General features: G+C 40.0%; 1 protein-coding gene across 4 annotated transcripts in view; it reads left to right on the top strand.

Moving 5' to 3' along the window:
- tnksa (tankyrase, TRF1-interacting ankyrin-related ADP-ribose polymerase a) overlaps positions 1–19,721 on the top strand; it is a 119,543-nt gene that overhangs the window by 32,965 nt on the left and 66,857 nt on the right. For all 4 annotated transcript variants that reach the window (XM_065286772.2, XM_065286773.2, XM_065286774.2 and 1 more), the window contains 2 exons: positions 17,673–17,709; positions 19,440–19,515. In XM_065286772.2, the coding sequence (XP_065142844.1) occupies positions 17,673–17,709; positions 19,440–19,515 (113 nt within the window). The remainder of the gene's footprint in view (positions 1–17,672; positions 17,710–19,439; positions 19,516–19,721) is intronic.

Consider the following 19,721-nt stretch of genomic DNA (forward strand, 5'->3'; position numbering starts at 1 on the left):
TCTGGTGGTGGTGGCCTACAGTACTGTATATAAAAGTGGTAGAGCATTTGCACTGATAAAGCAATGCAAAGTTTGTGGGTTCAATTCCCTGGTAGCGCGGCAAATATTAAAAGGGACAGAGAATGAAAAACCATTTTTACCTTTTCTTTGTTGAATAATGGTAGTCTACCCGCATTCACGAACATACAAAAAGTGCTAGACATGCTAAACATCTCAGTCTCATAGAAATTCCTCTTTTAGAAATGTCAGCCAGAAAAAACGGCCCAATCTGAAAAACTGATGCTTATGACATCACAGGCATCTACCTGCCCCTCCACTTTAAAATAATTGGCTACATTTTAAGAGTGGCAGCAAAGTCAGCCAATCAGTAATGAGATTGCAAGTTAAGCCGGTAGGGGGAGCCAAATAGGTGCAAAACCACTTGTTTAAAATCCCCCACCCTAATAGAGCTATCTGAGAGAGGTTTTTAGGAAGATTCTAAGGCATTACAGACCCAAACAAAAACATTTTTGTCTACATGTTACATCACAGAACAAGGATAAATACCCCGTTCAATCATTCTATGTCACCTTTAAGAATTTTTAAGTATACTCCAAGATGGAAACTTAAGGATTTAAAGGAAATGATTGTAAATTATGGTTAATGGTTATGGTTTTGGTTTGTTCACACTGCCAATGACTTTCTTGAATCTGTGCGTGCATTCACACGCATGCCATAAAGATCCTGTAAAGACAAGTGACGGATTTAGTCCCGCACTTGGTAGGTTTTTTCGCAGCGTCTGAAATTTGCTAATTGTTCGTGATTTCTTTCTCGAGAAACCATGCTGATGGGTTTTTGTTTATGATAAGATCATAAAAAGCATGTTATTTTCTGGGATCAAAGTGCTGTGTAAATGGGGTTATACAAACATTATCATCTCTGACATCTGACTTATCTTCATCCATTTGCCACAATTCCTAATATTCCCATGTAATTTTCATGGAAATGATCCAAAATTCCCAGAATTTTGCAACCCTGTATTTCCTGGGAACACATACTTACTAAAGCCCAATTTATAGTCGTATGTAAGCGCTACGCCATAGGTTATCCTTAGCCTGTGCGTATCTCTGTGTAGCCTGAAGTGCACCTCGGAATCTTTTTTAAAGCATGTCAGCCAACAAAGATGGGCCAAGTTGAGGAGTGATTTAACTCAAACTGTAACAAAAGTTGCTGTTTATTTGCTTCCATCAATTCTCAAATCATACACAACGAGTTGCTGTTTCTTCTTTGTTTGTGGGTTAACTTGCCAAGCTTCTTCTTTATTGACGGTCATGCTGCCACTGTGGTTACATTGTAAAAAAATTCTGTAGAAATTTGCAGCTGGGTTGCCGGTAACTTACCGTAGATTTAAATTTGTTATTACTGGCAACATTTTGTTGAAAGTTTAATGAACATTTAACATTTACAAGTCTTTGTCTTTACAGAATAAAACTAGAAAAACAGCATCAAGCAAAACGTTCTGGGAAACAAAATCTGAAGCAAAAAAAACAGAAAAAGTTTGATGATGATTTCTGGTTCCCAGAATGCTTTGCATGAGGCTGTTATTGTATAGTTTTATTCTGTAAAGATAAAGATCTTTAATATTTAAAATTTATTCAACTTTGAACAAACTCTTGCCAGTAAATAACAGAAATGTTAATCTACGGTAATTTACCCGCAACCCAGCTGCAATACCATTGTAATTTCTACTGATTTTATTTACAGTGTACACGCGTGGATACTGCCTACCAGCGTTTGGTGCCTGTGTTTGCACGTCGACGCGGAAGCCACCGCAAAAGTATAAATGAAAACCGCCGTAAAACCTACGCACAACTATAACAACCCCTAAAATGTATGCGATAAAAATGTACTGCAAGTCACTTTGGATAAAAGAGCCTGCTAATTGCCAATTTTCCAGTTGTAATTGCGTGGAAGCCTTTTGATACATTTTTGGAGTGTACCTGTTGTAGATCTCTGCCAGATTAGCCCAGTTTAGATGTATGTGCTAGGTCCTATTGATCTTGGCAGTACACTCTCTCTAGTACAGATCTCATTTGATGTCCAGATTAGCCAAGGTCAGTTATTGATCCATGAGGATATCGGTAACATAAGGAGCTCTGACTGACAGTTCACATTACCTTACTCTATCCACTGCAGTATTTTTCTCAGAGTGCAGCTTATATTACTTAAGGAAAATGTAATGTTGGTGCATTTGAAAGTCATTTCTAGCAGCATACCAGTTAATTATCCAGTTGAAAGCAGGTTCTCACTGTGTTTACTGAAGGAATCAGTGGGGTTGGTGCGCGTGTGTGTGTGTGTGTATTTTTGCAGACTTTAGTCTGTGTAAAAGCGAGTAAATTAAAAGAATATTAGACATTTGTCTTGGGAATAACACTGCCCTTTCCCATGGGTAATTCTCAGCGTGAACTTTGGACAAATATCAGTGACAAAAGAAAAAGTCTTGGGTGACCAGTCGCAAATTGCATCCTGCTGTTTTACACCGCTAGATTTGGTCACTCCAATGGTTTGACTTCATTTAACTCTTTAAAGAATCAGTAAAAATCTATTAGGATGGAGTCAAACCGGTAGCTAAAGAAATAATGATGCCGCATAGACCCTAATTCACCCGTTTAGTTGTGAGCTTCATATTATTCAGTGGCCGGGGCCTTAAATGAGACGTTTGTAGCCCGGAATACAAATGGCACATTTTAAGGAAGTCGTACCCTTGTAAGTGTACACATTTTTATTATGATTAGCTCCCAGAGGGTCAGTTCTTCTTCTGCTCACCGCACACACACACACGAAAGTGAGTTTCTGCCGTGTGTTTGAGGTTGCTGGACACGTATCGGCCGCTCTGGGAATGCTGCCTGTTTCCGGGCAGGTGCTGTTGGCTTCCTTGACAGTTCTGAGGAGAATGTGAACAGATTAGTGGCGTAGCTCGCAAGCACACACAGCCTAGTGGGGTTTTCAGAGGATGGGCCTTAAAACCAGAAACGTTAAATGGACCCTCTGTGCCTGCGGTATCAGGGCAAATCGCCTTTGTACACGGACACAAAAGGTGTCGGCAGTAAACAGGCACAATCCAGTCAGACCGGGTGCTGAAGAGAAACACTCTCTCACGGAGGGGTTTAAGCCGAAAAGGTCACAGTTTGGTTTCAAAAGTGACTTAATTAAATAATCGAAAGAATTATCGAGTTTATCAATTGAAATAGGATGGTGGTATCAAAACAGGCGCGAAACAAGAATTTCAACCTGGTGTTTTTTGATGACCCATTTTATTAGTGAAGATTTTCTCCACCCTCAATCCGCCCTTTCCTATTGCTTTATTTCCTCATTTGGTGGGTCTTATATGCCGTATGAGAGGGATAAACCTCTTATTGCAGCAGGAGCGTAATCCCTTTTGCATGCCCACAGCGAAAATATATTACACATCAAAAGTGGAGCAGATACATCTGTGACTGTGTACAGCATCAAGACACTCCCACATTCAATGGTTATAGCAAAGCTTGAAAGCATTTATTTGATGTATTCAACACAATTTTACACGGATAACTGGGTTTCAGAAACATAATGGGCTGAAATACAAAGCTTTAAGTATAGTAGCTTGTATAAGAAAAACAGAGGATTGATGTTTGTTTGGTTAAAGTGGTGATAGTAGGGAGATTGATTATGTGTCCAGTGATGGGAGTAACGCATTACAAAGTAACTTCGTTACATGCTCGTTACTGATAAAAGTAGTGGAATTACAGTAACGCTACAATTACTGAAATTTAAATGAGTTCGTTACTCGCGTAACTCTATTTTGTAAAAAATAACACTTACAGACAAGACATTTCTGATTTAACGTCGCATGACCGTGGTGGGCGGCGCAATGAATCATTAAACTTCATCATGGCTTACAATGGATATAGAATAAACATTAAAAATCGAAACGGCACAACATACCTTTGTTTAAAAATTGTGCGCAAGTCATAATCCATCCGGTCTCATGTTTGTAAATTATCTTTGCCAAGCAATCCCAGTATGACATTAACTTGCATTTGTAGTCCACAAAAGCAATAAATCTGAGAAATGTTAATATATTCTTAGATGTTTACATCGGCCTTCATGGAAGAGAACGATCCGCGATTGTTGTTTCCAGAAAAATATTCACACTGCGCTGTACAACTGTTAAAACGTTTTAAAACCCCATACAGTATGTGTGCGCATTTAGTTTCAGTTTCACTCGCTCCGTATCCGACAAAACAATCCACTCGCTCTGTGTCCGTCGGACAAAACAATCCACGTACTCTGTTTTCTGATTAAATGTCTTCCTTTAATCCTGTGTATCATTTAAATCCAACAGAAAACATATACAAACAATATATGACCAAAGAGCGCACTACCGCCGCAAGCTTCACAAGCTGTGTCCCAATTCCATGGCTGCGCCCTGCTAAGTATGCGACCTAAAAAGGTGAGCACTCGGTCTTTCAAGGTGGAAGCCTTAGAAGTTCACGAAGAGAACTGAAATGAGACGGTCTAACCTTCGGAGGACCCATAATTTGCGTCAGCTGCTGCACGCGCACACCGCGCCTGTCAGCAGGACACATCAGAGACGTTTCTGGCTTATTAAAATAAATATGGAATCAGAAAAATTATAATTTATTTTAGAAAATATGACATGTTGACACAATTGTCTCCAAATTCTTAAAGCGACAATACTCAATTTTAACACACTATATATTTTCAATGTAAACACACAGAATATTTGTCTAAATGGTCTAAATGATATACATAAATAAACTAAGCTTACATATTAAGATAATTTCTAACAAAAATATTCAATGGCTGAATCTAAAGCAAAATAGGCTCCTACAGTATGTGATATTTAGAGTCTTATGTGTAAAATAACCCATCCATATCATTTTATTGTTTGACTGTTCAGTACTGTTCATATTTACATTTAAAAAGCAGACATAAAAGTTACTTAAAAGTTACTTTCCCTAGAAACTAATTACTTTTGATATTCAGTAACTGGTAGAGTAATTTAATTACTTTTCTTATAATTCAATGGCCCGTCGTCAATGGATCAAATGGATGACATGAACTTTGTTAGTAATAAAAGAAAACACCACCGTTTTTATATTTTACTATGTTCTTACCTCAACTTAGATTAATTAAATACATACCTACCTTTTTCAATGCATGCACTTTTAATCTTTGTACAGCGCTTCTTGAATGTGTTAGCATTTAGCCTAGCCCAATTCATTCCTATGGCTCCAAACAAAAGTTTTATTTTGTGCCACCATACTTACCCCTATGTAACAGTCTTTAAATAGGGAAAACATGGAAGTGTTTGGTGGCTTCTAAATTCATTCCTGTTTGGAGCCATAGGAATAAATAGGGCTAGTCTAAATGCTAACACATGCACGTGGTGCTGTACAAAGATTAAAAATGCACGCATTGAAAAAAGTTAGGTATGTATTAATTTGTCTAAGTTGAGGTAAGAACATATATTGATAAATGGTGGTGTTTTCTTTTAAAGACATCAAGGTCATTTTTTCACAGAATGTTCTTTATATTATAAGCAGTAAATCACATCAAATTATTCTAACTGGGTTTTTACAGAAAAAAATAGCTTTTTCGGTGTGTAACAGATTTGTATTATGGCTGTACTGTACAGTTTGTATTTCCATGCGTAGGTGAAAGAACGTTGTGTTAAGTGAATGTTTCCAACTGGATGGATGTTTTTGGGATAGATTCACTAGGTATTTTTTTAGGACCACCCATTTCCCATTTTCACTTACTATCAGATGCTCATGGCCCTGCAAAAGCCCCATCATTCTGTACTCCTATGTGACAAGCCTGCTCTCCATCCTTGACAGCTCATTGATTACCGTGGTGGCTGTCTTTCGATCGGCTCTCAGATGAATTCTCACAGCCCTGAATCCCTCCCTCCTGACTGTTCATTTATCCTCATCCACCATTAGAGCGTTACTCAAAAGGGTTTCCATGAGAACATGCAAATTCCCCCACACGCTACAACATTTATTTCCCTTTTGTACTATGTGTGTCGTAAACACTAAGCAAAAGAGATGACCATTTTGAAATTATTTTACTGAAATGACAGACCAGCCCACAGTTAATAATGGCGCTCAAAGCTTGACTGTCATTCAGATATTAGACGTTGACAATTGGTCAGCTTTGTGTTTTTCTGTCCTGTGATGGAGAAGATAGTAATTCATCTTTCCAGGCTATACGTTGCCCTCGATCACTATTATCCCCGCTCTGTAATTGTCTAGTTTTACACACGGCCGAACGCCTGCTTCCTGTAATAGGACGTTAGGCAGAAATACAAAAGACACGGGAAGAAGGGTAACAAAAATAATGAGCGCAGTTTTCAGACTCTCCAGATGCAGGATAAAGCTACTCAAGTCGTATTGGAGGTGCGGCATGGTCTGATTTTCTTTGTTGAGAGGTTTAGATCTTTGCCATTGGCCTGGTGATGCAATGGTGTGGTCATATTAGGCTCCTTATGAATTTTGATTTCAAAGAATTTTTATACATTTCAAGCCTTTTAGACTGAATTCTTTAAATCAAACATTCCAGGTTTTTCCTCATCCCAATGATCCTGCTGTGCTTAGTTTTTGTTTTTGCTGTGATCCCTTTCAAAGACCTTGTACTCGGCTTTTCAGACAGCCTGATCACACAGGAATTCATATGCATTTTACGAATTGGCTAACTTCTACAAATACAAATAAAGTGAATTGTAATAAAATGTATGGTTATTATAAAAAACCTCCACTCCTAACCCCAACATCACAGCAAGTTGTAAAAAACAGCGTACAAGTGTAGTATGAATTAATACCAATTCGCTTCCTCATGAAATACGTACAAAATGCATATGAGCATTGTTTCATACCATAAATGCACTTCAAAAACACACTTTCTATATGTCCCATGAAGTTCATGTATAAATGGCCTAGGAGGATCCGGTTGTTACATCTGACGTCATGCGCCGCTTCCGGGTCCAACCGCTCACAGATGTCATAGAGAAATAACAAAAAAATCACGGCTATAATAAACTTGTATCATAATGAAAACTACCAATAACACCAAATCCTAATTGTTATCTCCATAACAAAATCCAAGATGACCAGATTTAGGGTTATGTTTTTTTATTTTATGAATTATTAATATATTGCGGTCTTTGGTTCTGGGAGCCTGAGACTGCAGTTTACACGTAAATTTATAAAATTTTTGCTTAAATGTGTGCTATGAATAAGTAGTGCTCATGAATGTCTGTTTAAATGTGGAGGTTTGGACCCGGAAACAGTGTTCCTCCCGTCATCACTTAAGAACCGGATAGAGTGTAGAGTTTTTATTATGTTTTCATGGCTAGTGTTAAGTACATTGAATTGATGTCCTGAATACACGAAAGCGATACCTTGAGGCTCGAACGCTATAACATTTTTCTCCGTAATGACCCATTTAGGCTATGCCAGGCTTTTGATTGACAGCTTAATTCTCCCTCATACACAGAGGAGAAAGAAGGGCTCAGCTGGATTGTTTTCTATGGCTCAGGTTCCAATTCCCAGGTCTCCGTTTGGCAGAAGGGATCCACTTTGCCGTCAGTAAACTGTGACAGTGTCTCTGGGCACTGATCTTTTAATGCCAGGTCCCAAGAACTTTCCATTTGGAGTCACTGATCCAGAACTGCAAGGGTTTTTGGTGTGTTCGTGTAAATTGCAGTCCGCAAAGCAATCATTTGAGTTTCAGGTTTTGTCAGAGCCATCATCAGTCATTCGCTGTTGGCCGTGTGCAGTAAAGCTCTTGCCCAGAGTTGTGACTCATGACTTATATTAACAGAGCTGGTGAACATTGCAGCTCCTCTCAATATAGTTTATTTCCTCAATCAACTTTGGGACCGAGCTGAACGTTTGCCTGTTAATGAGAAGCAGGAGAGCGTTGAAGGGTAAATGCGAAGATGTGAGCACTTATCACGAAGTAGATACTTTTGGAAGGCCTGATATGCATTTAATCACTAATTGGACTGATTGAGTTAATTGTGCAGCTTGATGTATCAGGCTCTTATCCTTTCAGATCAGTATTATTCCACTTTGTAGAAAATACAGCCATATTTACTATATATCCCTATTCATCCCAAAATGACTGATATATGAATTATAGTCAATATCGCCCGGCCGTAGTGTATAATAGGTTGCAGAGTTCTAGGCTTTAGGTAGCTCAAACACAAACACTACCAAGAGGGTAGTGAGGCAGGTCATGTAAATTTCACACAAATGTTTAATGCCGGCTTGTTTGATTGATGAATTAGGTAAAAATGCATTTGGTAGAGTTTGAAAAGAGAAAATGTTTCACATTTTTGTCATCTTTTAATAGTTGAGTGAAATTATCAGTGTGTTAACACAGTAGTGTCATTTTAAATGAGCATGTTTATTGTTAAAACTGCACATCTGCATAGCATAGCTTAGCACAATCCATTGAATCTGATTAGACAATTAGCGTTGCGCTAAAAAATAACCAAAGAGTTTCGATATTTTTCCTATTTAAAATCTGACTCTTCTGTAGTTACATTGTGTACTAAGACCGACAGAAAATTAAACGTTGCGATTTTCTAGGCAGATATGGTTAGAACTATACTCTCATTCTGGCGTAATAATCAGTGACTTTACTGCCGTAACATGGCTGCATAAGGCGTAGTGATATTACGCACCCCCAAAAATAGTCCACTGCCATTGAAAGTAACCAAGGGAACTATTTTCGAGCAGTGCGTAATATCATTACGCCTGCTGCAGCCATGTTACATCAGCAAAGTCGCTGATTATTACGCAAGTTTGAGAGTATAGTTCCTAGCCATATCTGACTAGAAAATCACAGCTTTTAATTTTCTGTCGATCTTAGTACACAATGTAGCTACAGAAGAGTCAGATTTTAAATAGGAAAAAAATTAGGGCTGTAACGATCGTGTAAATGCGCATTTTCTCAATGAATGAATTTTAACTATATTACGGTGAAATCTCGGCACATCCCAAAACCAGGGGGCGCTCTCATGCAAAAAGTCCCTTTGTGCCACAGAAGAAGTAGCATTAAAACGCTATTCCAGGAAATGTCTTTAAGGATATTTATATTGCTGTTCTTCAAATTGTTTCAGGTATTTTCATGATAATAAAGAATATTTTGAATGTTTTTGTTTAACTAGTGTTGCTTTTTTAAATGCACGTTATAAACGACTCAGACTCATAATGATTTTAGATTGATAAGGACTTTGTACTGACCAAAACACCGTAGTACACACACAAGGTCTGCATAACATACATTTAATTTAATTTAAAATCGATTCTGTATCGATTTCAGACAGGCATTTTTTTTAAGTTATATTTTTGGGCCATTTTTGCCTTTATTAGATAGACAGTGATTAAGGAGACGACATAAAAGAATAGGGTGGAGAGAGGGGTATGGGATTGGCAAAGGACCTCGAGCCGGGATTCGAACTCGGGTCGCCAGAAGTGCGTCTGCACCATGTGTCGGAGCACTGTCCACTACACCATCGGCTCCGACTCAGACAGGCATTTTTAATGGGACACGCGATTAATCGTTACAGCCCTAAAAAATATTGAAACTCTTTGGTTATTTTTTGCGCGATGCTAATGGTCTAATCAGATTCAATGGATTGTGCTAAGCTATGCTAAAAGTGCTGGCGCCAGACCCGGAGATCAGTTTCAAAATGGTAAAAATCTAATGTTTAACTCTAGGGAAGCTGGAAAATGAGCATATTTTCAAAAAAAGTGGAGTGTCCCGTTAAGAGAAAATTGGTCTATTTTTAATGTGTATGTCTGATAAGTTTTGTCAAGCTAACACTGGAATTAAAAGACTTTAATTGCAACCAACGGTTCAGTCCACAGCTCATCCTTCCCTTTTGAAATGCATAGAGAAGCTACGGTAGCTGCCACAAGACAAACATGTCATCGTCTGACACAACGAAGTCACAAAACTTGCTTCTTAGAACTGTGTGTCCATGTAGGGCTACTGTAGAAACATAATGGCACAAAATGGAGACTTTCATGCAAGGGGACCCGCGGTGTGTGTAGATAAAAGGTAATGAAAACAATACAGTTCATATACGAAGGTCTTTATACACCACTGAAAACATAGTTATGTAAAACATATTGCATTTCTGTCTAGAGATCCTTCTGAAAGTTACACAATGCACCTTTAACTAAAGCTGGTAAAAGAAAATGTTTTACGATTCCACAGAATTTCTAATGGAGGGCTTGTGACGAAGAGGAAATTAAGCTCATTTTCTAAATGTTTGTTTCCACTCCAAAATGAACATCTTGGCACAACAAACAGGATTTGTCCCTCGCTTCCCATCATATCTTAGGAATGTGTGACGGTCAAGGAGCCCCGGGCTTAGATGGAAAATACCTCCATGACACAACCTTTCCCGTTAAATCTTCATTCCCTGAGCCAGCTAGGCATTGGTCCAGCACTGAACACACATGCCAGTTCCCTCTAACCTTCTTCTAACTCTGAGCTTTGCACTGTACACACACCTACCCTCACAGCATGAAGTGCACTCTATCAGTTTGCCGAGTGCACTTTATCAGCATGTTGGTCCGGAAATCAAAGACAGGTCACTTGTCTTCAGCCTGTGCATGTTTACTTTGAGTATATTTTTGTGTGTGGTGTGTGGGGGGGTGCAGGATCTACCACTCAAAGTCAAGCGTAGGGTATTCCGAAAGAGGAGATAAGGCCTTGGTTCAGGGGCAGTGTTTGAAGAGCAAGGAAATAGTCATTTGCTTATTTCCGAAAGGGATCGTTTGGGAGGGATTGTAAAACACTACAAAAGATAAATTCTGTTTTTTGTTATAATAACTGATGTTTGTCATCTCATAGCTTAAAGGGTTTGAAAAAAAGTAGCTCTTTTGACAGTTTTTAATGCAGTGAACATAAATAATTTGTTAATAATAATAATTTACATTTATATAGCGCTTTTCTGCAGCATTCAAAGCGCTTTAAATATGACAGGGGGAATCTTTTCAACCACCATCAATGTGCAGCATCCACCTGGATGATGCGACAGCAGCCATATTGCGCCAGAACGCCCACAACACACCAGCTTATTAGTGGAGAGGAGACCAATTGATATAGCCAATTAGTATATACACTCACCTAAAGGATTATTAGCTACACCTGTTCAATTTCTCATTAATGCAATAATCTAATCAACCAATCACATTGCAGTTGCTTCAGTGCATTTAGGCGTGTGGTCCTGGTTAAGACAATCTCGTGAACTCCAAACTGAATGTCAGAATGGGAAAGAAAGGTGATTTAAGTAATTTTGAACATGGCATGGTTGTTGGTGCCAGACGGGCCGGTCTGAGTATTTCACAATCTGCTCAGTTACTGGGATTTTCACGCACAACTATTTCTAAGGTTTACAAAGAATGGTGTGAAAAGGAAAAAACATCAAGTATGCGGCAGTCCTATGACCTCTAGCATCAACAAGGCATTTTCGCCCAGAGGAGAATGGGCCGACTGATTCAAGCTGATAGAAGAGCAACTTTGACTGAAATAACCACTCGTTACAACCGAGGTATGCAGCAAAGCAATTGTGAATCCACAACACGCACAACCTTGAGGCGGATGGGCTACAACAGCAGAAGACCCCATCGGGTACCATTCATCTCCACTACAAATAGGAAAAAGAGGCTACAATTTGCACCAAAATTGGACAGTTGAAGACTGGAAAAATGTTGCCTGGTCTGATGAGTCTCGATTTCTGTTGAGACATTCAGATGGTAGAGTCAGAATTTGGGCGTAAACAGAATAAGAATGTGGAGCCATCACGCCTTGTTACCACTGTGCAAGCTGGTGGTGTAATGGTGTGGGGGATGTTTTCTTGGCACACTTTAGGCCCCTTAGTGCCTATTTGGCATTGTTTAAATGCCACAGCCTACCTGAGCATTGTTTCTGACCATGTCCATCCCTTTATGACCACCATGTACCCACCCATGTGGTGAAACGGGGGCTTCGTGCCCTGAATGTGCATCCCACAAATCTCCATCAGCTGCAAGATGCTATCCTATCAATATGGGCCAACATTTCTGAAGAATGCTTTCAGCTCCTTGTTGAATCAGTGCCACGTAGAATTAAGGCAATTCTGAAGGTGAAAGAGGGTCAAACACAGTATTAGTATGGTGTTCCTAATAATCCTTTAGGTGAGTGTATATGGGTATGATTAGTAGGCCAATGGGCAAGTTGTGGCCAGGAGGCACACCCCTACTCTTTTTTTTTTCGGATGACTTCCTGGGATTTTTAATGACCACAGAGAGTCAGGACCTCAGTTTAATGTCTCAACTGAAAGAGTGTTATTTTTACAGTATAGTGTCCCCATCACTATACTGGGGTGTTAGGACCCACACAGACCACAGGTTAAGCACCCCCTCTTCAGCCCTTTTCACACAGACATTCCGGAAAATACACGGAAAATGCATCCTGGATTTTTCCGGGATTGTTAGATCCTTCTACAACACAATGCACCTTTAAGTAATTGCTCACATGCTCTTCAAGGATTTGGGTAAGCGTTCTTTTCATGTTTCGAGCATCTTAACATCAGATTGTATCAGACTAGTAGTCTCTTTAATGCTGTATCAATAAGATTGCTGACAGGCAGCTTGTTAAAGTCTCTGAAGTCGTGATATTTTCTCCCTCACTACCTTTGGTGTTTTTGTCCTTTAAGCTCTCTTTTCTGTCAATAATGCCACTTAGTGTTTTAGTAATCTGTCCTCGAGACATTCAGCAGTTAAATACTGAGTAAGCAGGAAAAGTTACCTTTAAAATGCCAAACAAGGAGTCATGTGATAAGATCCCATTTCAATTTACCATCTTGTTGTTGTTTGCATCCCTTACACCTCGAGAGCTTTTCGACTGTAACAAAATGAAATTTATGACATCCATTAAAATGCCTCTATGACTTGGGCATTTGGTTTGTCTCTCCAGGCCTGTCATTGATTCGAGCCAATCAGCAATTGCAAGCCATGGGCATCTTTAAAGACGGAAGATGTGTTAAATATTCATGCTGTTCACAATAATTTTGCTGTCTGTGTAGTTTAAAGCGGCATTGTGAATAACGCAATGGTTTTAATGTGCTTTTTATTTGGCTGTTAAGTGTCTAGAAAGCTGACAGATTTGGTGATCCTTGTACAGTAGTGACCAAAAATAATGTCTGAAAGAGGTAAATCTATATAATATTTGCTTTTAATGCCCCCTTGGGTTAAAGGAATAGTCTACTCATTTTCAATATTAAACTATGTTATTACCTTAACTAAGAAGAGTTGATACATCCCTCTATCATTTTAGTGCGTGCACGTAAGCGCTGGGGCGCGCTGCGACACTTCGATAGCATTTAGCTTAGCCCCATTCATTCAATGGTACCAAACAGAGATAAAGTTAGAAGTGACCAAACACATCAACGTTTTTCCTATTTAAGACGAGTAGTTATACGAGCAAGTTTGGTGGTACAAAATAAAACGTAGCGGATTTAAAAGAGGAACTATATTGTATGGCGGAACAGCACTTTTGGGAGTACTTCAACTCGGCGCAGTAACACCCTCCCTCTCCCATTATGAGAGGGAGAAGGGGAGCGGATTTTTCAGGCGAGTTGAAGTACTCCCAAAAGTGCTATTACGCCATACAATATAGTTCCTCTTTAAAATCCGCTTAGAAAGCGCTACGTTTTATTTTGTACCACCAAACTTGCTCGTATAACTACTCGTCTTAAATAGGAAAAACGTTGATGTGTTTGGTCACTTCTAACTTTATCTCTGTTTGGTACCATTGAATGAATGGGGCTAAGCTAAATGCTATCGAAGTGTCGCAGCGCGCCCCAGCGCTTACGTGCAAGCACTAAGATGATAGAGGGATGTATCAACTCTTCTTAGTTAAGGTAATAACATAGTTTAATATTGAAAATGAGTAGACTATTCCTTTAAATTAAATCACATTTATATTAGTTCGATATGGGACATTAACACTAAGCTTTTAAGGTATTTATTGGACAAAAAATAATTTTGCAATAAAGCACAAACTACAGCATATAAGGGAATCTGCGATTTATTAAAATATTCGAAAGCATAAAAAAAAACTTGTATGTAAAAAAGCATACATTGACAAAAATAAACAATATTTGTTGATTCTCTTTTGTGTTTTATTTTGTAGTCATTGTCTTGGGCTATCTTTATTAACTGCATATGTGTTATGCCAAACCTCCTTAAATTCCCCTTAAAGCTGAGCTTCAGTTTTAACCCCAAACACAACAAGATTTTTTTTTGCATCTTTGTAATATGCGTGGCTCTGACATTTCCTTGCACTAGAGAGGTTGTTAAGCACGTAGGGTTTTAAAACAGCGAGTTTGTTGTTCCCACTCCCTAGCACGCAGGAAATTTCAGAGTGCCTGGGCTTGGATATGCTCAGATTTTTGGCATTACTTTTAAGAAGGTTACGGTCATGACAGTGTTGCCCTTAGAGTAAATCATCCTTTTTTTGTCCACCATTTAAGTGACTTGTCATTAATAGGGGTGTCACGATTTCGATTTTAAATTGAAATCGATCAAAATTAAGTCACAACCTCGAACTTCAATGTAAAAAATGGAATCGTTGATGCGGAATCGTCTGTGACCGGACCGGTCGTTTCTTTGAACTGAGATCTGTTTAAGTTTCATAACTTATTTCAGTTGCTTAAGAGTTATGAAAACAGAATTTAAACATGACTTATTGGGGTGTAATCTCATGATCTCATCTGACAGTAATAAAAGCGCGTTTTTAAGGTGCAAAATACTGACAGGAATGTTCATCTGACAGGAAGTTTAGTTTTATCAGGTATATGCGTCTACCATATTTTTCCACTGGCAGCACGACTAACATGGCAGGGCATCTCCGGGTTCAAGGTCAGATATTATATTTCATAAAAGTCTTGTCTAAAAATGGCATTGGATTTTTTTGTGCTTTCAAAAAAAATGTAAAAACCGAGAATCAAATTGAATCGTGACCTTACGCCGGATTTCCACCAACTGCGGAGCGGCTGTAGCTTCCCACTCCGCTGTCCGCCAATACCCACCAGTTCCGTATTTGTTGCAGAGCGGCTGCGTGCTGAAGTGATGAGGACCCATGAGGTTTCGCAAATTCACATGATGATCGCGCAATATCTAGGGATGGGTATTGTTTGTGTTTTTTCCGATACCGGTGCCAAATCGATACTTTTAAAACGGTTCCGGTGCCTAAACGGGGCCTAAAGCGGTTCTTTGTAAAAAAGAGTCACAAAAAGATGGTAGATGAAAGTACAGCATAAAACAAAATGAAAATTCTTCTCTGTTTGTCATAATTTCTTCTTTATGAGATTTTTGAATTAAATAAAATCTTCTCAACCCTCCACTTTGAGCTCAGATTTTTTTTTATGATTGGTTGTTAATAATCTGTTAAATGATTGGTTAAAACCTACGCGACTGCCGCTCACAAAAAAATAAAGGGCGGGTTCTAATCGAAAGTGATCCTCCCTATGTCCTATTCCCTTCCAAGATCAGATCTCTTGAACTCTAGAGAAAGTTGCGCAATTCTGTCTCATAGTGTGGCTAATTAAACACACTTGGCAAATAGAGCAATAAAATACATCGTCTTTTTCTCTTTATTTCTCCACGCGTCTTGGACTCCTTCTAGCATCTGAAATAAAACCAGTGCGCGATAAGCAGCTGCGCTTCTCTCTGTCTCACATGCATGCGCTCTCGCATCTGTCCAAAGTCTAAACATAAACTAAAGAAGTAATCCTTACGTATTTGTTCAGTTTCATGCGTTTCATGCGAGCTGAGGCAAACTATCCCTTTTGTTTAAAATATAACCCGGTGCATCTTGGCGGCTGTCTCGCGCATGTGCAGAGAGCTGCGCTCTGTTCGAACGCAGATCACTAAGTAGTAATCCTGTTTATAATATGCATTACAAGGAGTTGTAGCAATACATCCCTCGTGTTTAAAATACAAAAATACAAATGTTTCCAGTCGCTCCGAAAACGCGTTCTGGTTCTGTACTCGTAACGCATATTGATACTTTTTCACAACCTTAACCGAGACAAAATATCTTGCCTCATTTTTCTGCCCCCAAGCCAGCGGGTCATTACTGATATCAGTTGCCTCACCTTGCAAATAACCACTAAGGGGTTGTGCACACCGAAACTTTTAAACGCGGCTGAAAATGCCTGGAGGATGCCGAATGCCAGCAGTTTTTCACCCAAAGTTGAATATTTTTTTAACTCTCAGCGTTCAGCGCAGAAAAACCGCTAGCTCCTGGCTTTTTTGAAAAACGCTGAACTTCCATTGGAAACAATTGAAAACATGTGCCGGCTGCGGGCGTAAAAGCTTTGGTGTGCACTCCCCCTAACTCCTGAGTCTGCTGGCTGTTTGCATTCACATATCACAGATATCAAGTATTTTTTTAGTTTGTGACGTGCACACCACTGTGGCTCATCATCATGTGACAGCCGTCACAGCCATATTTGGCAGATATATTGCACTATATTATGTAAATGCATTAATATATAATGTGCTGTAACAAGTTGAATCTTCCAAAGATGGCAAACATTAATAAACATCACATTCATAAATACACCCCTATCATAAATGCATGTTTTCATTCTTTCTTACTATGTACCTTCAGTCTGTTGTTGGTGACTGCACGACAACCTCCGCTCAGACAGTATTTGCACATTTAGTTTTAAGCCATTTTGTTTTGCGAACACCCCCCCCACCACAGTCCATATGACATGCCATCCACCTCTGCATAGAATTTCCTGATTTTTCACCCTGTCGTTTTGCATCCTCCCCCTTTATTTCTCGCTTCTCTTGTCTCCACAACCCTTGCTAGAGAGAGAGAGAGAGAGAGAGAGAGAGAGAGAGAGAGAGAGAGAGAGAGAGAGAGAGAGAGAGAGAGAGAGAGAGAGAGAGAGAGAGAGAGAGAGAGAGAGAGAGAGAGCACATGTGGGGGTGGGGAAAATCACAGCTGAATTAGTTGTGGCCCTCTGATTGGCTGAAAGGCTAGGTATTATGGGTAGGGGATGGGCTGAATTTGTTTATTTCATATCACCCCCCTCCTTTCCCTTATCTGATGTTATCACAGCCAGTGGCTCCTTCATACAAACATAAGTAGACAATGTAAGGGATGTACTAAGGAGGTTGGGCTCACTGTATACAAGGGAAGGGGTGTGTGTATATGCATGCATGCATGCGTGTGCGCCTGTCTGCCCGAGACAGAGAGCCATTTAATTTGTGGTGAGAGCGCGGACGTGCGTCATTTCGCCTGCCGTATCCAAGACGTTGCCGATGCCGCGTCCACAAGCCGCCCAACGTCACAGTTTTATCGAGCGGGAGGGGTGCGCGTTTGGCTACGCCACAACCACCAGAAGAGAAAGAGAGAGAGAAAGGGCGAGAGAGGCAGAGAAAGACTGCTGGTGCACTGATGCGCGCGTGTGTTTGAGTGTGTGTGTGTGTGTCACTGTGTGAGGCAGTCGGCGGTCTGCTGTACCGTTGTGACTCTGGCTTCTTGCTGCTGCTGTACGTCTTTCATCCTGCCTGCCTCTGACACCATGATTTTTTGTAACCATTTAGGTGAATACAAGAAGGACGAACTTCTGGAAGCTGCGAGGTGAGTACATGTCTTTTATACATGTTGTTATTTCATTTTCCATTCTCTCGTGTAATTCCGGTCTCCAGCATTGTTTTCACAGTAACTGTCTGTGCACATGGATTAAGTCTGACTGGAGATGTCTGACTCAGTAGGTGTTATTATACATACGTGTGATGACCCGGAGAACAGACCTTTAGTTTTCTATTTAGCATTATGCCACAGGCAGAAAGATGAATTCTCAGCGGTGCTTTTAATTGGTTTCTGAGCGCTGCAGGAAGAACCAGAGGATTTGAGAGAATATAAACTTCGCTTTCCTTGCTTCTGCCTGTTGTTTTTGTGTATTTGGGGAATTCGAGTGTCAACAAACATCTGTATTTATAGTGGTGTTATGGAAAATGTAGCCATGGAGAAACAGGCCTGGAAACACGTGACACACCGGCAATCCCAGCAGTCATTGCTTAGAAAGACGTTTCTTATCATTCTCAGGTCTACATCTCCATCATCTTTGCCCCCCATTATAGCAGTGCCTTCAGGCACAGCCTGCAGCAGGGATACAAAGCGTGACTCTTGTTGTTTAATGATCAAGAGAGAAAAGAACTACAAAGGCCTTGTAATTCTTCCCAACACGATCATTAGGAAGAAATACGACCACGGGGGGCTTCATTGCTGGGGAATTATGTTGATCTCAGTGGCCACTTTTTGATAATGGCATGGGAAACTCTATGAATTAAAAATTGTTTAAAAATTCAGTCCCATGTAGAGACTTGTAGGTTGAAGGGTGGATGGAGCAAATCGACAGATGAACAACTTTAGAGAAAGGCAGGTTTAACTTGTGCCCTGCGCTCTTCTTAGTGGTAATCTCCTGAAGACCGTGATGCATCTGGAAACAGATCAAGAAGATTGATGAAACCCTCCTGTTCCTCATCCTCTCTTTTCAGTTGCAATCTCCCAGCCAGTCCTCTTTCCCCCCTTCCGCATCTAAATGAAAGATCTTGGATTTTTCACTGAAGTCAGTTATCTGTAGTTACTGGGAGTGGATCAGGTCCTCTGTGGTAGAATAAACCCTACTGGTTTTGTAGCTTTTGGCAAGGTTAGGTCAAAGATAGAGCTCCTCTGTGCTTTGCTTGTTTTGCATGGGGGCTTTGCATGCAAAAACTATCTAACAATTATGTTAGACCAGTGTGAAACCATGCAAAAATAGCTATGTTGAAATGTGATAACGGTATGTTTCAGCGCAGAGGCATGGGCATAGTGTTAGATGGCAAATATTTCACCTTCCCAATGGTCACTTTTGATTAGAGTAGCATCAGGCTTATCTGTTGACCCATATGGGAGAAGGTTGTTGGCTGTGGCAGGACTGGCAAATCATATTCGGTCACGCTCGGCCTACCGACCGTGCGTGGAGGAGGAGTTGGCAGGTGTTGATGAATCAAACCTCTGTAGGCCAAAGGCTGGAGATGTCACTATCATCATATTCTGTGAATATGACTCATTGCAGTTCCTAAGTCTGGGTATTTTTAGCAATTTTATTTTCCCAGATCAATTATTTTGAAGTTATGTTGTTGGTTTTTCGTTCAGTTAAGAAAACCTCAGACAGATGCTGTTCATCTTGCATTCTCTTCCTATCTTGACTATGACATCTATTCCCCCATCTTTCTGTTAATTCTCTTCCATGTGAATTCACTGTGTTAGCTGTTTCTGTTTTACGGTTCCCTCATGTTCTTTAAAATACTGCTGCTTTGCTTCAGGAGCGGAAATGAAGAGAAGCTCATGGCTCTGCTCACGCCGTTAAACGTCAACTGCCACGCCAGCGACGGTCGTAAGGTAAGAATGCTAACTGCACCATACTTTTAGTGCACTGCTCACCTTCACACTAGTTCTTTATCTCTGGGATGGACTTTAGTCAAGGTAGAAGCCATATTTTGAGGCATATAAAGATATAAAGGTACACTGTCAGAAAAATTGTACCCCAGCTTTTACTGAGGCTAAACCCTTTTTTGAAAAGTACAGCTTTGCGGCCAAAGAGTTCA

Source organism: Paramisgurnus dabryanus, chromosome 18 (assembly GCF_030506205.2).
Source record: "Paramisgurnus dabryanus chromosome 18, PD_genome_1.1, whole genome shotgun sequence".
Classification (NCBI taxonomy): domain Eukaryota; kingdom Metazoa; phylum Chordata; class Actinopteri; order Cypriniformes; family Cobitidae; genus Paramisgurnus; species Paramisgurnus dabryanus.